This window comes from Urocitellus parryii, chromosome 6 (genome assembly GCF_045843805.1).
Source record: "Urocitellus parryii isolate mUroPar1 chromosome 6, mUroPar1.hap1, whole genome shotgun sequence".
NCBI lineage: Eukaryota > Metazoa > Chordata > Mammalia > Rodentia > Sciuridae > Urocitellus > Urocitellus parryii.
In genome coordinates, this window is record NC_135536.1 from 27,506,482 (window position 1) to 27,529,092 (window position 22,611).

General features: G+C 39.7%; 1 protein-coding gene across 1 annotated transcript in view; it reads right to left on the reverse strand.

Annotated features, from left to right (window-relative positions):
• Positions 1 to 22,611, reverse strand: part of Ttll5 (tubulin tyrosine ligase like 5) — a 260,147-nt gene that overhangs the window by 225,529 nt on the left and 12,007 nt on the right. Inside the window, exons 4-6 of the mRNA XM_026401550.2 lie at positions 15,433 to 15,515; positions 14,085 to 14,191; positions 3,782 to 3,912 (exon numbers count right to left, since the gene is read on the reverse strand). Of these exons, the coding sequence (XP_026257335.1) occupies positions 3,782 to 3,912; positions 14,085 to 14,191; positions 15,433 to 15,515 (321 nt within the window). The remainder of the gene's footprint in view (positions 1 to 3,781; positions 3,913 to 14,084; positions 14,192 to 15,432; positions 15,516 to 22,611) is intronic.

Sequence of the window (22,611 nt, forward strand, 5' to 3'; positions counted from 1 at the left end):
ATGATCTCAGAAATTTACTCACTGCTTTAAAATCCCAGGTATCTGTAATGAATTAGCTAATATCAAAATTTTGCACAGATCTTAAAATCATTTCTCAGCCTCTTTTCTAACAAGAGATGGCCACAGAGCATAATTCTGGGGGAAGTTTGACTTTTTTTTAAACTGGTGTCAGCCCATCTTCTTTCTGCTTAAAAGATACCCTTTAGGGCAAGTGGCGAGGGGAGGCAGGAGCCCGAGAAGGCCTGCAGTGTATTCCAATCCGGAGGCTCTAATTACTGGGAACACTTTAGGGAATACCCAGGCCTCTACATCTCTGGACACAATGGCTGGTGTCTGGACTAGATCTCTGCAATGACAGATTAAGGTTTTCTCTTCTTAGGACAAAAACTTAAGTTCACAAGATCCCCTTGGTGATCTCCCTAGTGTTCCTGGGCAACCCTCATGTTCAATCCTCATCAATTCTCATTCAAAGCCCCTACAGGAACCATTTCAATCCCTTTCTGCCCCTTGCAGAAACCCAAGCCCTCCTGCAGGCCCTTCACTCTTGACACAACGCCTCACAGTCCTCCTCAGTAAGAAGCTGGGAATCCCTACCCTAACCCCACTCACCTGCTTTCCTCTCCCTCTAAAATTTTATCTGGACCAGCACGTGGCCTTCTTCCTTCCCTCCCATTAGGGAAGACACGCACCTCCTGCTCCACAGCTCACTCTTCTATTCAAGCTTCCCACAAACTCTTTCCTACTCTTCTAGACCTCTGTCCCTTGCTCCTCTTTCGTCTTTCTCTCCTCCTTGGTTCTCTGTGGGGACTCTTCTTTCTTTTCTCTCTCTTCAGTAATTTCTTCCATCTGAAATCTTCAGAATCTATGTCTCTGGCCAAACTCAAAGTTGATTTAATGGCTGCCTGCAAAACATCACTACCTGTCTGCCTTACAGGCACTTCAAATCCATACCATGTGTACATTTAACCGCCTCTTGCCCTGTAACCCCTCCTCCTTCATGTGCCTGGTTATGTCACCTTGTTAAAGACTTAATGATCCTGTGAGGACCTGGGTTCAACCCACAACACCATCCAAAAAAAAAAAAAAACCTTCATGATCTGGCAGGACAGTAGCACAAGGCTGAAGTCCAGGCACTCTGGAGACTGGCAGGAGGACTGCTTGAGCCCAAAAGTTTGGGCCAGTCAGGGTAACTTGGCAATCCCCTAGCTTTCTCACACTCAACCTCTGAGGCATCCTAGGCCCTGCCTCACCCTCACAACTAACAAGCCTCACTATCCTCCACTCTCCCACCACCTGGCTGCACAGTGGAGTCCACACACTGCCCATCCACGTGGCCATGTCACCGTCACAGCTCTTAAAGCAAGTTCCGTCTGTTTAATTCCCTTCCTTCTCAAAAATTCTTCTACTGCCCATACTCAATTAAACACTAAGGCTCAGGAACACAAGAGTCATGGAAAAAATGGAATTTCCAAGTGGAATATGCTAGATGGACACCAAAGGAAAAGAAGGGAACTTAAAAGAGACTTAACCAAAAATGTCTCCATGAAAGAGAAGGTGGTTTTCCCCTCTAATATTTAAAGTTGGCCACACAATCTGATGCTGTTGGATTTCTCTCAAATGGATTTTAGTGTAAAAGGCAACAGATGGTGGACAGGTGACACAGAATGCCTGGCATGCTGGGAAGACTGAAGCCAAGAAGATTCCTCTTTACTTCATGTCCTCCCGTCCTCTCTTCCACAGGCATAGTATGTCTGCACCTGCGCTGTGGTCTTTGGGTGGCGACAACAGTGACTGGTTTGTACCAGGCATCAGGGAACCTCAACCACTTGCCTGCACTTGCAGAGTCTACATGTGGTAGCTTTGGGTCAGGGCTGTAATAATGCTCCGTGTTCTATTGACCTTCTGAACTCATGTTTGTTAAAAAGTAGAACACACATGAGTGGGACTGACAGGCTGGAGAAGCCCCTGCACTGAGAGCTCAGATTGTCAGTCACCCAAAGGCACCATCCCCTCACCTCCACAGAGTAGCAGGACTTCAGCAGAGTAAGAAAGACCAGGGAAGAAGGCTAGGGAGATTAAGACAAAATTTAGGCTTTCATAGAGAATTACTCTGGACTTGTGGAGTTCATATCTGGAACCATTTTATATTGTTGACATGTTAGCTGAAACATATTTGCACTGTCATGTTGGTTTACTTCATAATTTTTTACTTTTGTTACATAATATAATTAAACATAACATGAAATAGGAAATAATATTATACATATTTACTAAGCACCTATCAAGCAATCAAGCAAAAATGATCCTCCTACCTCAACCTCCTGAGGAGCTCGAATTCAGGCATGCACCACTGTACCCAACAAAAAAATTACTGAGTACAAATGCTCAGCTTTGAGTGTACTATAGCTGGAAACTCAACTTATTTATTTGGTGTGCTATATGACGCATTTCAGAGCCTTCTATGGGCCAACAGTGAACTGCCAGCCAATGGTCCCCACTGGAGTCACAAGTGGTATCAGAGTTCCTGACTGCTCTCTTCTTCCAAAGGATGAACACCCATCAGATGACCCAATCAGACTGGCAAGCCCAACAGAAGAACCCAAAGCCAGGGAGACTAGGAAGAACTCTGTTATTCTCCATACCACTTCCTCCATTCATAAAAGAGGAAGTCTCTCTTTTGGACTTATTGAGAAGAAACTTTCTGTTTGTCCTGTTTGTGTGTCTCCCCTGACGCTCCTCACAGAAGTGCCCTTTCTCCGTGGTCAAGCTGGGAGTGATCACTGCAGGTATGCCACCCAGGGTGTCTCGGAATACAGCACCGGGATGGACAGATGGCATCTGAAGCTTGACCACCACAATTCCTACTTCCACCATGTGCAAGCTGCAGAACTTAGGGGGAATTCCTTCCCAATATATACCTTTGTCTCATCTCTAAAACTCCCTCAGATAAAGGGATTTAAAGAAGTACCTAGTAGAAAGGCAATGTTCATCAAGTGTTAGCGACTATCATGTTGACTATTTAGTTTCTCTCCACAGACTTGCCTCAGACCCTCTTTGTATTTCTGTCTCTTCTGTGCATGAAGCCTACTCTTAAGAGTCAGGCTGTGCCCACAAGGAGGATCTGAAATAGCCCAGCTCTTCGGCCTGGGTCTAGGTAGATAACGTTACAACGAGGCAAAAGAAATAAGAAGCCAATTTTAGACCTGGATCTAGGTCAGATGTTCCTACATCATTTTACCAGTAATACAGTTGACATTTAAATCCCTATTTGACTTCTATGTGTACTTTTTTATCAGTCTGAATTCAAAGTAGAGAAGGTGGGTCTCACTGGCACTTCCAAAGCCTAACATCAAAAGATATATGATCTTGTACCTCAAAGAACATAAATCACACAAATCCAGAAATCAATGTGCTAAGAACAATGCTTAGATGGCAAAAGAAAGAGAGACCCCAAAAAAAGGAAGCATTGTGGTTCATATGCAAAAGTCTCAAGTGTCTACACAGACACTAACTCTCTTTGGTAAAGAGACAAGCAAAGTCCCAAGACACGGTACACCTATGACACCAATATGGCCTTACATACATTTACCAAGAGTAAATGTACAAGTGCACAATCAGAATAAAAATAGTTTTAAAGTTATCTCTGCAACTGTTTTACTAGAGAACCACAATTGTTTGAAGACTGAAAAGCCCCAGGTGGTTGACATCATGAGGCGTCTCTAGGGTAAATGTGCCCCAAGATCAGGCCCAGGGGCTGGGGCATTCTCAGCCAAGCACTTACTACAGAATTCCGCGTACTCAGCTGGCAAGAGGAAGGTCTGAGGGAGGATGTGGAAAGCCTTGAAACCGTGCGTGTGCTGCATTCGAATGATGTTTTTGTACAGTCGGTCCTTCCGTGTTAGTTCATAAGACCTAAAAACCAGAAAAGTACTTCCATTTCAGTAAATTATGACTCAGAGGTTTGCCTATTATCAATTCAGAAGCGTTCCTAGTTCAAGTTCTGTAGCATTACTATAGATATGTCCCAAATCTATCACTTTGTTAGGTTTATTCATCATTTTCATTAAATGAATTTTGCTGATCAGATTTATTCATTAAGATATAATTTATGACCAGGTGTGGTGGCAGACATTTGTAATCCTAGTGACTTGGGAGGCTGAGGCAGGAGGTTTACAAGTTTGAGGCCAGCCTGGGCAACTTAAACCCTCTCTGAGTGGTAGAACATTTGCCTAGCATATATGAGGCCCTGGGCTCCATCCCCAGTCCAACAACAACAAAAAAAAAAAAAAAAAAAAGAAGAAGAGGAGGAAAAGAAAGAGATATAATGTATGTACAATAAATTTACACATTTGGTATATAATTCTGATTTGAACATGATAAAAGCATGATAAAAGCCTCGCATCTTTGCCTTCATTCTGTATCTGCCTCCTTTGCTGCCTTGAACTTTGGGTCAGATTCCTGCTCAAATCTGCCCACAGACATGTTAATCACTTAAGAAGTAGCTGTCTAAAAACTGGTAATGCAAGGTTAATTTACCTAACCTCTCCATCCCATGCCAAGGCTGCAGGCACCAAGCTAAGAGCAACTAAAGTATTTTCAAGGTTCCAGGAACAGCAAATCTTGCAGGTAGATAACCATGATGGAAAAGAAGGCTGTCCCCCAGGTATTCCATGATGGGAATTGAGGTTGTCCCCCAAGTGGGAGCAACCATCTCGTCATGGGAACTGAACTGCTCCCTCAAGCAAGAAGGATGATTTCCCTGGAGCCAGCAGAATCCCTCAGTGCCTGACCTGAGACATGAACCAGACCACAGTGTAACCAAGAGTCCCTGAGTACACAAACTCCTTGCCCCCGCCACCCGCTGCTTCTGTCCTTCATGATATAGTCCTGAAGCTTTTGTCAGCACCCCAAAACCGGGATTAGGACACAGGTCCCTGTTTCTTCCCGGTGTGGCCACTAAATAATAAATCCTTTCTTGCTTCACCATGACTCTGAGAGGACAGCCAGGGCAGCAGGTGGGTGACTCTGATCTATTGGGACCTCTGGCTTAGATAACAGGGTGGCACTGGCTACTGGCAGGAGGCCTAGGTTTCTCCCTATATGAGCCCTCCATAGGCTGACCGCCTTCCTGACATGACAACTGACTTCTCCCAGACCCAGTGATCCAAGAAAGAGGCTGCCTCTTATGACCTAGTCTCAGAATGACACACAGTCACTTCTGTCACATTCCATTCATTAGAGGCAAGTCACTAAGTCCAACTGACACTCAAGAACAGAAAGATTTAGCTCGACGTTTTGTGGCCGTGTCAAAGAATTCAAGGACACATTTTACAATCACCACATAAGTATATGTTTAACTTTCTAAGAAACTGCCAAATGGTTATTCTGAGGATATTGGAAAAACAAGCTCAGTCTTTCCTTCCATACTCTGAGATATAGAGGAAATACCAAAGTGTTTTTTCCTATTCTCCACTCTCAATTCAATACAATCACTCAACATTTCTGATACCAGATGTGCGGGGGATTTTCCCCACATACTACAGCAGACGATAGCTGGGTGTCTGCTAATTCAGTTCTATGCTGATTCTATGTCCCTGGATATAGCAACAGACCCCACAGGTTGAGGTCCCAGCCCTACAGACTGCACTCACTTCCATGCTAGCTGCAAGCCCCAGGTTGTTTTATCTGTGCTTCTGAATGGCTATAGATCAGGATTCCCAAGCCCCTCTCCTTTGGATTTGATTAATTTATCAAGAGTGGGTCAAAGAACTCAGTGAAATAGTCACTAGTTTTTAAAAGGGATAGCACAAAAAATAGAGATGAAGAGGGGCCCAGGGTGAGGGGTGGGCAGAGGAGCACTCCTCCACTCCCCTGCCGTTCCATCCTCTAGGATGTGCCAGCTATCTGGAAGCTCTCCAAACCCAGGCTTTGGGACTTTACTGGAAGTTTTATTAGAAAGCCATTACTGATCAAATCATTGGTGATCAACTTAACCTTCAGCCCTTTGCTCCTTCCTGGAAATTGAGGAGCAGTCTGAAACTGCCAACTCTCTCTTTTTTTGGGGGGTGGGAGTGGGGGGGTTACCAGGTATTAAACTCAGGGACACTCAACCACTGAGCCACATCCCCAGCCCAATGTTGTATTTCTTTAGAGACAGGTTCTCACTGAGTTGCTTAGCGCCTCTCTTTTGCTGAGGCTGGCTTTGAACTTGGGATCCTCCTGCCTCAGCCTTTTGAGCCACTGCACCCGGCTAAAATTCCCAACTCTCTAACCATGCCTTGGGCTTCCTATGACCAGTCCCCATCCTGAAGCTACTAGGGACTGCCAGTCACCATTCAATTCTTTAGCATACAAGAAGTATTTTAGGAATTGTACATTAAGAAATAAAGACTTAGATCAAATATATTTCAAAATATTCGTTATCCAAAGTAGTTGTACCATTTTGCATTCCCACTAGTGACATGTTAGTATTCCAGTTGCAATGCATTCTGCCCAGCATTTGGTTTTGTGGTTTTAGGGAGTTTTTTTTTTGTTTTGTTTTTTAACTTTTTTTCTTTTTAGATGTTGATGGTCCTTCATTTTATTCATTTATTTGTATGTGGTGCTAAGAATTGAACCCAGTGCCTCACACATGCTGAGCAAGTGCTCTACCTCGGAGGCCCAGCCCCAGCCGTGTGTTTTGCTTTTTAGCCATTCTAATGGGTATATATTGGTACTTCATATGGTTTTAATTTGTATTCTAATGACTGAACTAACAAGGTACATGTATCTTCTTTTAAGTATCCATTCCAAGCTTTTGCCTATTTTGAAAAACAGATTGAGTGATTCGATTCTCTTGCCTCAGTTTCCCGAGTCTCTAAGATTACAGGTGCGAGCCACCATGCCTGGTTTTTATTACTGAGTTTTAAGAATTCGTTATATATTTGGATTCAAATTCTTCATCAGACGTGTTTTACAAAGATGTTCTCCAACCCGTGGCGTGTTTTTCCATTTTAAGAGTTTTTTCAAAATGCAGATTTTTAATTTTGATAAAGTCCAATTTATCCATTTTTTATTCTAAGTGCTAACTTTTCTTCTAAGTTCTATTATTGTATCTTTGCATAACCTAGTCATAAAGATTTTCTCTCTACACTTTTGTTTATATTTTAAAAAGTGCTTGGAGTAGGAGTACTGGCATTGAACCTAAAAGTGCTTTACTGCTGAACCACATCCCCAGTCTTTTTTTGTTGTTAATATTTTTTAGTTATACATGGGCCCAATATCTTTATTTGCTTATTTATTTTTATGTGGTGCTGAGGACTGAACCCAGTGCCTCACATGTGCAAGGCAAGCACTCTACCACTGAGCCACAACCCCAGCCCCATCCCCAGTCTTTTTTATTTTTAATTTTGAGACACGGTCTCTCTGAGTTGCTGAGGCTAACCTCTAAATTGCAATCTTCCTGCCTCAGCCTTCGAAGTCACTGGGATTACAGGTGCTGAATAACACTATACCCAGCAAATTTATGTTTTGTATTTAGGTCTATGATTCTTATTTCAAATGAGCTTTTTTGAAAATTGATTTATGAGTATAAAAATCTATTGTAAAACAGATTTCAAATATGAACACAAAAGACTGCATTTTTGACTCTTGAAAAATATACTCAAAATCTCATGCTATAAAAAACAAATTTATAAAAGTAAGACTAGTTTTATTAACAAAAATCTATGCCTATCCACTTCTACAAATCATTATGAAATATTTTAGAAATGCTGTGTGTTTTGTTTTATTTAATTCAATCTCAATTCCCTAACAGCACAAAAATGTGGTTTATTCAGATACTGAGGGAAAACTAACATACCAACAAACAATTTGCAAAATTAAAGCATTCTGTAAATTTTTATGCCACTGGTATCTATAGATGTAACTTAAGCAATATGCCCTGACCAAAAAAACTCTGAATTGCAAGTGAAGATGCAAAATGAGAAAATTCAAATACTGAAATACTAATTTCTAAGAAGTTTCATTAATTTATTCTTAGAAAAAAAAGTTGAACATATTTGGAAAAAAACAGGAAATAAGAATATAAAACTTGGTTACTTAATCCATATTTACTTGTTATATAACTATATGGAACTCATATCACAGCCAATACCAAGGGTTTGATATGTCCCTCCTACATAAGGCCCAAGAAGGACTTTAATTTTGCACTACAACAATCTTTGGTACAGTAAAGTCCTAAGTGAAGAGCCCCACTGAGAACTACATCATCAAGAGATGAATATAGAAGGTGTAAAAGTAGTTTTAAAAAGCAAAGATTTGATTGGGGTAAATATATTGAGGGTATACTTTTGGGTACTTCAAAAAAGGCATTAGCCTCAACTCAGAAGTCTACTTTAGAGTGGTCTCCACCCCCTCCACCACCACCCCACCACCCCACCATCCCACAGTGCTGGGGATCAAAACCAGACCTCATGCACACTAGGCAAGTGCTCTACTACCGAGCCACATCCCCAGCCTCCCCAACTGTAAAACCATGTAGGAACCTTTGTCATAACCATAAAAGTTTACACCATCTATTTCTGAGTTCAAAATTTCTCACTGTGATTTCAAAGACTGCTTAGTCAAACCTAGGTATCACAAATACTTTTTTCCTTACCCATGTCTTCTTCGGAAATCTGGAGAACAGGCACTCAAATTTCAGTGTATAAAAGAATAACCGAGAGAACTCCTTAAAAATCTATGCCCTAGACCCTGCCTCAAAATATTGGAATGGAGCCCAGGATTCTGCACTTTAAACAAATCCTCCAGGTGATTCTGAGGCCCCCACACTACACCACTGGTTTAGTCTACAATAATAGTTTCCAAACTTCTCTGAAATAAACAAACATATTGCTTTTCAGAAGATATAGATTTGTTGGTGGCAATTTTCTAGGGTTGTAAAGTATCTAGAAGATGATTCTTAGATCACACCTTCTCTGAAGATGATGATTTCCATGATCTATAGAGTGATCTGAGAATGTATCATTCTAAAACATACCCCAAGACAGTGTAATGAATCAGACATAAATTTCCTATGTACATATTGAATACACCACAGTGAATTTCAACATTGCATACATCCACAACACTGGGATCCTAATTAGAATATACTTCATGTTTGTATAAATATGTCAAAATAGACTGTACTGTCATGTATACCTAAAAAGAATAAAAATAGATTTGAATTTTTTTTAAAGTACTCCAGGTAATTCTTATCATTAAAAAATTAGAAACAAAGAGCCAGAGGGTAAGGGGAAAAACAAAAACAAAAACAAAAACAAAAAAACTTGTTCTCCTACAAATGCCCAATATTAGTGGTGTTCAGATGCTCTGCTTGGTACCTCCTCCATAGTTAGGAAACCATGTATCATATCTTCTCATGTTTAAATCAGTGTAACGGGTTCACTCGATGCTTTGACTATATCCCTTGCGACTTTGAAACTTACATGTTTTTTTTCCTTTCCCGCCCACCCCCACCTTCCCCAGACCTTCTCCTCCCTGATCTTCTTTTCCCTAACCTTCTGCTTCCTGATCTTCTCCTCCCAGATTTTCTTTTCCCTGACCTTCTCCTCTCCAAACTTCTTTTCCATGATCTTCTCCTTCCTGATCTCTCCTCCCTAATATTATTTTCTCTGAATCACCTCTTTAAAAACCTCAGTTCCTGCTGATGGGAAGAATCACCACCTTTGGGACAGAGGTCCTCTGTGTTTATTTCTCATTTGCTAGCAAAGCAATAAACCTTCTTTTTCCTTTTTCTTAAAACCATGTCCTCTTTATTGGATTGGCATTGGAGACAAGGACCAAGCTTTCAGCAACATCAGCCTCTAGGATTCTTCATCACAAATTTGAAACTGTTCCCAAGAAACTGATGAATTGTAAATAATTTTAAGTAAAACTATTAGCACAACACTTTTAAGTGTATTCAAGGAAATCTAAATAAAATAAAGATTCAATACCTCCCATAACAATTTTAAAATGCTATTAAAGAAAAAGCTCAGTGAAGTTGGTCAGTAATTTTTACTTTTTAAAATACACTTTTTCCTGAAGCTAACATACAGAAAAGGACACAAATTACAGGTGCAGCATGACAAATTTTAACAAAGTAGAAAAAACACCTATGTAGCTACCACTCACACTGAGTAGGGAACATATCCAGTCACCAGAAGCCTCCCTCTCTCTACCTAGGCAGCATCCAGTCTTCAACTCAATTCTCCTAACAGAACATATTTAATGCTTGTCTTTACATTATACCATACTTTCTCTCTAGCAAATGTATACATTTTGAAATTAAAATCTCCTTTGATCATAAGGCTTTCTCTGGTTAAACACTAATCAGTGCCTAGAAAAGCTTGCAGTGAGATAAGAACCCTAAAAGAACGTGATAATGAAGGGAATGGAAAGCGGAAGAGGACTGGCCACTTCACTTATCTCCAACCTTTAGGTGAGGATCAAAGCAGAGTGACCTTGGTTGTAAAGCAGAAGAATGTGCTCATAAAACATCTGAGGAACCCCACCTGCACCCATCCTATGGATTCCCCCTGCTTACAGGCATCACGGGGCTGTCTTAGCCCAGCCTGTCTCCAAGGAGGAACGCATCAGCAATAAAATGTCCAGAATCTCTCCCTTGACTCCAAGTTCTTTCTTTAGGATCAGTAAATATGTGTGTGTGTCTGTGTGTGTGCAAGCACGTGTATGTATATGATTATCATTGCAAGTAATGTAGTATACATCAAAACACTCTAAATATTAAAAAATTTTAAGTATATTACAGGTTGACCATCCTTAATCTAAAATCCAAAATGCTCCAAAATCTGAAATTGTTTGAATACCAACCTAGTACCCAAGTGGAAAATTCTATACCATAAAACTGGCTCATACACAAAGTTTATTGTTAGCATTGTTGTTGTTGTTGTTATTACTTAGGGTGCTGGAGATTAAACCCCAGGCCTTGCACATGCTAGGCAAGTGCTCTATTACTGAATTACATCCCCAGACCAGTTACATCATTACTTAAAATGATTCAAAATATTGTATAAAATTACTTTTGGGCTATGTATGTTTATTTATGAAACAAATAAATTCTGTGTTTAAACTTGGGTACCATTCCCAAGATATAAAATAGAAATTTGTGCAAAACAATGAAACATTTAGGAACTGTCATAGATGGGGAGGAAGTCAAGGATACATGATGACTGTATGCTAACGTGAGATCCTTCAACAGAAAAAGAGTAGAAAAACTGGTAAAATAATAACATTTGTAGTACAGTCAATATAAGGTCCTTGCTTAGCCATCTTATTAAGTGACAGCCATCATTTTAAGGAAAAAGTTCAATTTCCCGTCCTTGGGTGGTTCTAAGAAAGGATCACCACTCCCTCACACCAACCCAACCTTAACCAACTATATTAGGACCAGCCCGCCCAGCTCTGATTCCTGAGCATCCCCCATAAAAGTCCCAGAACTCAAGCCTGTTTTGCCTCTCTCTCCTGTAGAGAGATGGCCTTTATTTATCCGCTCTGACAAACTCGTGTATGTATCTCTGACTGGTCTCTGTCTTTCATTTCTTGCTTACCTGTCTCTCATTCCTCACTTTCTCTTCAGTCAATAGTATTATATTAGTTAATTTCTTAGTTTTGATAATTATACTATTCTTGGGCCAGCTATTATCACAGGAAATTAAGTTAAAAAAATATAGCAACTCTTTATAATGTAATTCCAACTTTTCTGTAAGTCTAAGATTAAAGTTGAAAAGTCTTATTGAGAAAGTACACAATATTTAATACTGCTAATAAAGTGCTTGAATTTCTCTTGCATGTGAGTTATAAGAATTTGTATTAAAACAGGAAGGATATAGCAGAAGTCACAAAATTACTGAAACTAGAAAATGAATTATAAATGTTGCCAAACTTCCAAGTATAAAGCATTCAAAGAGCAGTCAAGGAAAATATATGTTGGAATTTATATTACTGAGTCCAAATTGAGATGAAATTTGTACACAAGTACAGGAATACTCAAAAACTATTAAAATAATTAATATACTACTAATATGAATTAGGAATGCAGACTGTAGTATGGACTATTTTAAAGATTGTTTAAAGACCTTTTTTAAACAGATGCATCTGCTCTCCTTCAAGCATGCAGTCACACATTTAGAAAACCAAATCCAGGCACCAAGGAAGAAAATTTAAGGTTTAAATTATTTTCTGCCAATGAAGTTCAGACATAAATAAAAATGGAACTTACTATGAAGACATACAATTATCCAAGACTATGAAGAAACCATCTGACAAGAAAGAGTACAGGCCAATATTTACACACATTGCATGCACAATAAAAGAACTGAAAAACCAAGAAACAGCTTCGTGTCATGAAAATGAGGACAAAAGCACATGAGAGAACTGAAAATAAAACTGGTTTTATTTGGGGTACAAGCCCTGGAGATAAAATAAAATGTAACCACTGACCAAATAAAAACTTTCATTAGATCTGCATCTCTCCATTAGATCAGGGAGACTGGCTACCCTCTCCATCAGGCCACATATCTCTCCATGAATGCTGCTAGAATAAGGTAGGGTTGCAGCATTAACTTTCTTGTCCTTTCTCAGAGATGCACATTAATAAACTGTTCACATAAATACAGCTAACCCACAGGGTGCACACTAGGTGGCAGGCACCACCGTAAACACTTCACATCTTGATATATTAAATCCTCACAATAGTACGTATTTGCCTGCCATTAGCACCTGCTTTTTACCAGTGAGGAAACTGATGTGCAGAGAGACCACTTGCCTAAGGTCACTTGGCAGATCTGGAATCTGAACCCAGATAGCTGGCTACAGAGCCTGTGCTTCTATCCACAATGAATGTCTCTGGAGGCTGCCTTAACAAACACCACCGGAAAGAGCTTTCTATAGCAAAACAACGCAATTATTTGAATTTCTATTTAATTATATGTCAAAAAAATCACAAAACAATCTGCCATTATAACTTATTGACAACTAGATCATGGCATCTTTACTTGTGTTAAAAGCAAAGAAATGGAAACCACATCACGGAAAAAGAATGTGTTATGCTATTGCTAGAATTAGACATTAATTATTTTGTACCTTTGTTTGGAACCCTGGACATTTTTACACCTATGGACAATGCATCATAGTAAGATACCAGATGAGCCATTCTTTTATAAAAGGGGAAGAGGAGATAAGAAAGGAGAACACACCCACCACAGGTGCTTTTGAGAAGCTCAATTTGGGGACTGCAGTTGTAGCTCAGTGGCAGAGAACTTGCCTAGCATGTGTGAGGCACTGGGTTCAATCCTCAGCCCCAAATAAAAATAAATAAATAAATAAAGATGAAGAAGAAGCAGCAGCAGCCGCAGCAGCTCAATTTGTGCACTCTCGCTCTCTCTCAGCGCGCGCGCTCGCTCGCGCTCTCTCTCTCTCTCTCTCTCTCTCTCTCTCTCTCTTTCTGCCTCCTGAATGCCATGTGAACAGCCTTACTCCTCCAGAAACTCACCACCATGATGTTAAGTTTATAAAATAAATCACAGGTTATCCACAAAAAAAAAGAAAAAAGAAGCAGCTTTCTCTTTTAAAACCATATATGCCTCTCCAGTCCTTGAAAAGTGTCTGTACCTGCCCAGGGACTGATGTCCTAGACCAGATTTCCTTTCTTTTTTTTTTTTTTTTTTTTTTTTTTTTTTATACTGGGGATTGAACCCAGGAATGCTTTGCCACCAATGAGCTACATCCCTGGCTCTTTTTATTTTTTGAGACAGGATCTCACAAAGTTACTTAGGGCCTTACTAAGTTGGCTGGGGCTGGACTCAAACTTGTGATCCTCCTGCTTCAGCCTCCCAAGTCACTGGAATTACAGGCACACATGACCATGCCTGGCCAGTTTCTTTCTTTCTTTCTTTCTTTCTTTCTTTCTTTCTTTCTTTCTTTCTTTCTTTCTTTCTTTCTTTCTTTCTTTTTTTTTTTAAAGAATGTAACTATCTCTGCCAGCCACATTGTTCCAATGTCAACTACCTCTAAATGCAACAAAGCAGCTACAGGAGCATTACCTGGGAAAGTGATTAACCTTTTGTGCTTCAGAGAGGGTGCGAAGTAAGAAGGGCTTCAGGTGGGATCCTGTCCACATCAAGTTATAGTCAGTGCTGCTTGGGTGAACCTGCGGGCAGACAGAAGGAGAGAAAAAAAAATCCTTTCCAGGAAAAGCGATAGTAGGAAAGTCATATTGATTTTTATCTAAAGAGAATTCACAAGGTAACCCAATTAGTATGTGAGCATTGTAAGAAAAGATTGTCACAAAACACAAGATAATCATGTTTAAAGAATGAGAAAATTGGGGAAATCCTAGATGCACAAAATAGAATAAATTAACCTCCTGTATAGAACTTGATACTATCTCATATCCTCTGGCATATCAAAGTCTGAGATCAGGGCCCAACCCCAAAACTTCTTCCTCAGACTTTCCTCATGCCATTACAGATAGATGCTGATCACAACTAAAACCTTACAATATTTAGACCATTCATTCATTCATTCATTCATTAAAATTCCTATGACCCTTCATTAAATAATTAAGAACTCCATACTATTATGTAATAGGACCATGATAACACTGGTGATAAAAGAGCAACAATACAGAATATAAATGGATATGACAATGTCCCCAAATATCTCCTCTTTATAGAATAAGGAGAGATATCAATCTGAGTTATCTCCTTATTCTATAAGGAGCTAGCAATCAGACTTCCATCATTATTCTCAAAGTATCTAGAGTGGAAGTCTCTTGAGCATTTTTACCTATCCTTTTTGATAACAACATCCCAATTTCCCATGTTTCTTTGGAGGAACGACTTATGTTTCAAAGGACCTGCCAATCCCCCACAAACACTCTCCCCAAGTCAGTAGATTTGTGAACCAAGCCAGACTGAAGTCCAGTAACTTCTATGGCCATTCCTTGAGGAACTAGAGATTCCTGACCCTAGATCTCCAAGGCTGTCCTGGTCTCCCTCTTTCCAAAGACTTGACTTTGGGCTTTTCCTCTGATTCCACCAGCCATCCTCTGCATACCTTTCCTATAAATCCCTTTTGGTTAAACTGAGTCTGTTTCTGTTGCTTGCAATCAAAGAACCTTAACTGGGTAACAGACAATTCCTTTATGGGCAGCTCTGCCTCTAGTTGAAGCCTAAGAACATTAAAAAAAAAAAAATCCTGTGAAAATGCTTTCCATGTATTATAAGAAGAAACTGATAAAACCACTCAGCAATTCAATCCAATTCTGCCATCATCACTAAGCATGAGAACCAAGTACTTTTCAGAGCTAGCTCTGGTAAATGATACGGTTAGATGGCTAGGATTTTCAGCTTTTAAGCAAACCAGGTGAGATAGTAAAATTGAGCTTACTTCATGAAATCCATGGGCTGTCAGAATGCTGCGTACCAAGCGACTGTCTGTTCGCACAATCTTATAAGACAAATGATAGCGTTCTAAAGAAAAAACAGAATCAAGTTCAGAAAACTGAATATCAACTGTAAAAATAAAATGAACTGTAACATGATGGCTTGCTTAAATATACTCATTAACATTATACTCCTACTCTTAAAAGTACTACTAAAAGTTGAAAGTATCTGGGATCAAAGGTCCTTACCCTGAGACTCTTTGGGGTTCACTAATTGGATAAGAGGTGAAATGTCCATCTTTATTTTTGCCAGTTTCTGGTTGAAATTTAGCAATGCCTTCAATGAGGAAAATGGACAGCAAAGCACATAGTACTGACAGCATCTGTGAGCCTACCCCCAACAGATGTCAGGCATTCTAAAACTGCTTCACAGTTGTTACAGTTAGCTCAAAATATCACTCATTCTCATCACAGTATTTATAAATTACCCAAGTTAATTCCACTAGATGTGTTATTCAATGCACTGATTTTAAAAAAAAAGCATACATACCACAATGTTTTAAAATATTTTCATTACTATATTTCAACACAACTGATTTCTTTTGAATCACTTATACTTTTTAAATCAACTTAACAACATTATCCTTTGGTTTTGGGGGATTGGCTTATTTCACTTATCAAGATAGTCTCCAGTTCCATCCATTTACTTTCACTTCTCTTTATGAGTGAGTAGTAAATACTTCTTACTGAGTAGTAAGTGCTCGTATATATGTACCCAGATTTTCTTTATCCATTCATCTGTTCTATATATCAAAATATATTCTACTGTCATGTATAACTAATAAGAATTAAAAAAAAAAAAAAAGAATCCCAATCACCACATGAAGTCAATGTGTGACTGTAATCTACTTAATGGAAGAAACTATGGCTTATTCACTGTTGTTACCTCTGAGCTATCGTTATAAGAGTATTAACTATGTATATAAACTGCACAGTAAAAACCTACTGAACTGTGAAAAAAGAAACAGAAAGCAAATATTATCCTAGGGCTGGGGGGTTTAGCTCAGTGGTAGAATGTCTGGGTAACATTCTCAAGTGCTAGATCCAATTCCCAGTTCTGCAAAAAAGTTTAAACAAATAAAAACATTATCCTGAGAAGAGCCCCTTAGGTGTCTCCAGACTGCCAAGAGGGTCTACTATACCCAAAAGACTTAGAACCCTGCTCTAGATAGCCCTGAGTCCAATAAAGCTGATTTCCAGCATATTAGAAACTGGTGGCACAGCTGCCCTTTCAGGACAGGCCCACACTACCCAGGTCAGCACAGTACCCTGCCTGCTTCACTCATGCACACTTCTTGCTAGATTCCTGCAAGCATCTGTGCTTATAAGCCCTGTCTGGAAGGAAAACCTATGATATATATCCTCAAAGACTAACAGTAAATTCAATCTCTTTCTATGTGCAACAACAAACTGGGAAAGTTAGCTAAGAATCCTACAGGACAATATTTTAAGAGGAATTCATACTGAACAATTTCTGAGTGCGTATGGTACAGACACAGAGAGATTCTAGAATAATATTCAGCCTCTGTAGTCAAAGATGACCATTTCTTTTTTTTAAATTTAGGTGAAAATCCTCATAAATCCTCGCTGCTCCTTGCCCAGCCCTGATAGGAGCTCCATGCCAAGCAGATACAGAAAGACAGGCAGAAACACACAGACACCCCGCACTTCTTGTAGCAAGTTTTCAAAGCCCAGTCACAGACTTCCCAGTGATCCGTCACTGTTCATGTTGTCTTTACAGCATGGCATAAGAAAGAGTGCAGTGATTTGTGTTTACTTCAGCACAGAACAGGATACAAGAGCAGGACAGGGCGCAGCTCACCAAAACATGTTCTGATTCCAAGTTGAGGAAGGAAAGCACAAGATGAGCCTGCAACAGCTTACTTTTCAAAAACGAGAGAAATGCTCAAAAACTGATTGGGAGCATGCCATAAGAGCTTCAAAGGGCGCCCAATGACCAAATTTGAGACAATTTGAATGTAAAATTGAAAAGTTATAGAAAGTTATACAATTTGGATGTGAGGTGAACCCCCCACCCCCTGGCAAAGTGCCAGTTAATGTAGGAATGTTAAGAGGTGAAATGTTTGGATTTTGAGAGCCGTAACCTCTTCAGTCCATCCTAGTTTAAATGCACTGGCTGGATGGAACTGTAGGCAGGTGGAATGTGGCTGTGGGAACTGGGTCACTGGGGGCATGTCCTAGAAAGCTTCATCTTCCCTGTGGCTCCTTCCCACCTCTCTCCTAACTTCACCATGAGCTGCATAGTTTTCCTCCACTGGGCCCTTCCCCTATGATGTGATGCCTCATCTTAGGCACAAAGCAATGGAATCCACCATCTATGCACTAAGACCTCTAAAACCATAAGCCCCAAACAACTTTCCCTCCAAGTTGTTCTTGTCAGGTATTTTGGTCACAGCAACACAAAAAAAGAGTTAGGTTATAACGCACTTATAAAAAAAGAATCCATGAATCGACACAGATAAGAAAGTGAGAAGGCACAATGGCTTTCTTTAGCTGCTATAACAAATTGCCACACTTGGCAGTTTAAACAGAAATGCATCATTTCATAGCCCTGGAGGTCAAAAGTCTAACACAGATTTTCCCAGGCTCACACTAAAGAAACAGACATCTATGTTCCCTCCTGCAGGCTCGGGGCACCATTTGTTTCCCTCCCTTTTCCAGCTTCTAGTGGCCACCCCATTCCCTCACTTGTGGCTTCCACTTTCAAGGCAACAATTTCAGGTTTGGTCTTTCTCATGCCGCATCAATCACCTCTTCTACTTCTTTCTTCCCTGGTGAAGAACACTTATCATTGTGTTGGGCCTACTTAGACAATTCAGGATAATCTCCTTATCTTAAGGTCATCTGGTTAGCAACTTTAATTCTCCTTTGCCATATAAGGTAATAGTTGACAGGTTTCAGAGATAAGGACATGGACATACTGAGTGGGGGAGAATCCAGGGTCTACCTCTGGCCCCCAAAGATTCACACCTTTCTCACATGCAAAAGACATTCACCCTATCCTAACATCCCTATCAACTCAAAGTTTAAAATCTAATCTAAATTTATCGCCTCAAAATTTCCAAATTTCATCACCTAAATAAGTAAAGCTGGGAACTCTGGGTATCATTCAACCTGGGGCAGAATTGCTCTCCATCTGTGGACATGAAAAATAGGAACAAGTTATTTGCACCCAAATACAATGGAAGTACAGCACAGAAAACCAGCTATAGATATTCTTGTTCAAAACAGGAGGAAATTACTGAGCACAATGGTGCACATCTATAATCTTGGCTATTACACAGACTAAGGCAGGAGTTTCCCAAGTTCAAGGTCAGCCTGGGCAACTCAATGAGACCCTATCTCAAAATAAAAAATAAAAAGGACTGGGGGAAGGTAACTCACTGGTAAGGAATCCCTAGGTTTAATCCCTAGTACCTGAACAACAACAAAAAAAAATTAAAAACAATAAATAAAAATAAAAAGGGCTGGGGACATAGCACCCCTAGGTTCAATTCCCAGTACCACAAAAACACCAAGGGGAGGGGTAGAAAAGTGAATGGAAAAAAAAAAAAAGGAGTCACAGTTCTCAATAATTTAAAAATCAAGCAAGGCAAGCATCATTAGATTTGAAGACCTCAGAATAATGCTCATGATTCACAGGTCTATCCTCTGAAGTTAAGGATCCATCCTTGGATTTATCTTTCCTTTTCCATAAAAGTTAGCACATTTTTGCAGCTAAATAATTTTGTCATCTGGCTTCTTGCCTATAGAATGTGGTGGCCCAACAGCCTTCTTTCACTTCTTTCATCTCATCTTTCAGTCCAAGCTGGCAGAGTATTTTCTGTTATAACATTCTAAACAAGCTTGCAGGTCCCCTCTTCATGGATTCACTCCATTAGACAAGAGAGTACTGCACAGATCTTCCCTAGATAATTTCATTTTCAGGCTCTCTTTCTGCATCTTCAAATACGGCAATGGCAGGACTAATCCTTCTCACATCACATCTCTCTGACTCTCCAGCTTCTCTCTTCCACTTTAAAGAACTCTTGAGATTACATAGGGCCCTCTTGAATAATCTCCTTATTTTAGGATCATCTGATTACGAATCTTAATTCCTTCTACAACCTCAATTGCCCTGTGCCAAATAAAGTTATCATATTCACAGATTCTAGGAATTATGAGGTGGACATCTTTGAAGGACTATTATTCTGCCAACCCCAGAAGGGAAAGCTCTTGTTCACCAAAAATCAAGCTAATAAATGGAGAAAGAAAGATGAAAATGGAAAATCACCACTTGACAAAACCCCTAAAAGATTCAAACAAGAATCGATGGATTCCAATAGGTGAGAGACTACTGGGGAATTGAAGACACACACATCTGAAAATATCACTACAGAGGATGCCTGTAACAGACAACACACCTTTATGACAAAGCAATCTGAAAACACTATCTTAACCAAAGGCTCAAATCTGCCTTCACCAATGAGGCAAAAGAATAACATCACATGCTTCTAACAGTGACACACTGAGAAGGACACAACTTCACTAAGTGATATTCCTATATATGTTTAAAAATCTGAACCTAGGGGCTGGGGATGTGGCTCAAGTGGTAATGCGCTCGCCTGGCATGCGTGAGACACTGGGTTCGATTCTCAGCACCACATAAAAATAAAGATATTGTGTCCACCTAAAACTAAAAAAAAAATTAAAAATATTTTTAAAAAATCTGAACTTAAACATATGGCAACAGTCAGAAAAGGATAACAGTCCAATTTAAGGATTTATCTATAAAATACCTAGCCAGGAATATTTTAAAAGGTCAATTTCATGAAACTCATACAGAAAAGGTCTGGAAAATGGCTGTAGATTAAAGTAGACCAAAAAAAAAAAAAAAAAAAAGACAATTAAATGTAATCTCTGATTAGATCCTAGACAGAAAAACAAAACAAAGGCTACAAAGGACAAAATTGAAGCAATGTGAATGTGCACAGGGACTGTAGTTTAAAGAATGGTAGTTTACCAAGGACAGATTACTCTTGTTCTATGGAGATGCCCTTGTTCTCAGGAGATACCTACTGAGGAACATTTAAGGCCTGGGAGTAGTTGAACTAATTCTCAAACGTTCTTTTGTTTTGGGACCCCAGCGCTCTTAACCATTGAGGCACATCCCCAGCCCTTTTTTGTATTTTATTTTAGAGACAGAATCTCACTAAGTTTTGCATAAGGCTTTGCTAAATTGCTGAGGCTGGCTTTGAACTTGCGATCCTCCGACCTCAGCCTCCAGAGCCACTGGGATTACAAGCGTGCACCACTGTGGCCAGCTCAAATGGTTCATTTTGCTAGCATGGTAAACTGTTCATAATTGGTGAACCTGCTTGTCTGAAGATTTGCAATTTTTCTAAATAAAATGTTTAGAAGAATGAAAGAAAATTGGATCTTTTCATTAAAATGGTGATTACTAACATCTCCATTTTGGCACATGCAAAAGCCAAAGCATCATCAACTATGCAATTCCTGCTGGAAGCTAGGAGTACCCTGAGTCTATGTGTGTCCTGCAGCCTCTGCCTCAGTGCCTGGCTGTGGGGAAGGTAAGGGTGTAGGGAAAAAAGGTGGCTACCTGAGGACTGGGAGAGAAGTGGGAATAACAAGAGAAAGTGTATGTTTCTACAGCCAAAGTGCCAGGGTTCAAATCCTGGTTCTACAATTTCCTGCCTGTAATATTCCACAAGTTATTTAATTTTTCTACATTTAATTTCCTCCCCTGTAAAAAGGAATTGATACTATTTATTTCATAGGATAAATGTAAAGTTTCAGAACATTATTGCTACATAGTAAAATTATTTTATATATAAAATAGCTATTGACATATAGTGTTATGCATAGTATTATGTAGCAAATAAAAAGTTAAAAGCCATTAATATTCTTTCGCCTATTTATCCCAATATAGAAGAAAATTGCAATCTCCACCATACTCAGTGGCAGACCTGATTCTCACAGTGAGTAAGCACTATGCAGTAACCAACCACCTAATCAACCCCTACCACCTAACCATAACCCAGCTCAGAGAAGATGAACATATTCTAAAAGGAGAGTGCAAGAAGAAAGGATGGAATGAGACATGTTCTACATCAATAGTCCTCTGTGTCCAGTGCTAGTTAGTAATATATCTTAGACCAGAGGTTATAAAATGGTGACCTAAGAAAGAGACCAGGACTACATATAGGTCTGATTATTGCTCAATGTGGTTTTAAATAAAACTGAATTAGTAATTAGTTGATAACCTTTGAAAATTGGAAGAATTCACATAAAATTTAGATTTTTGAGCTTTTCTTGAAAAACCTGGCAACCTCGGTATGACAGCTAATTTTATATGTCATCTTGACTGAGCCCTGTTTTAAATGTCATCCTGACTGTTTATGCTTAAACATTATTTCTAGGTATGTCTGTGAGGGTGTCTTCAGAAGAGATTAGCATTTGAATTTGCTGAGCAAAGAAGACTACCCTCCCAAGTGTGCGTGGGCATCATCCAATTTACTGAGGGCATGAACAGAACATGAAGATGGTTCAATTTGCTCTGCTCCAGGTCTGCCTGAGCTGAGACAGAGATCTTCCCTGCCCTTGGCACTCCTTGTTCCCAGGCCTCAGACTCACACTGGGATCTATGCGACTGGTTCTTTACCACTCAGGCCTTCAAACTGCATCACCAGTTTCCATAATTGTATGTGCCAATATACATATTAAATACCTTCTCCTTCCTCTCCCTCCCTCATCATGTTCTATTGTTTCTATGTCTCTAGAGAACCCTGAAAATACACATTAACTTTCTCTTTCATGGCAAGAGTCAACTGAAGAATTACAAGTGCAAACCAAACCTGCCCAACTGCCCAAGAAAGAATCACCTTATTCCACATAAAAACAAAAGGCAGGACATGGTCTCCTTCATCACCTGCAAACTGCCAATGATCCTGTTTCTGATCTCTGATCAAGCAAGCACCACTTCAGTTCTACCAAGAGACTATGGAATTCCTCTTCCCCAACCACTCACATGTGCCCTAGGAGGCAACCTGGAGTGCTAGGACCTGCAGAAAGTTCCCGGATTGACTGTCGTAAAGCAAATAAAA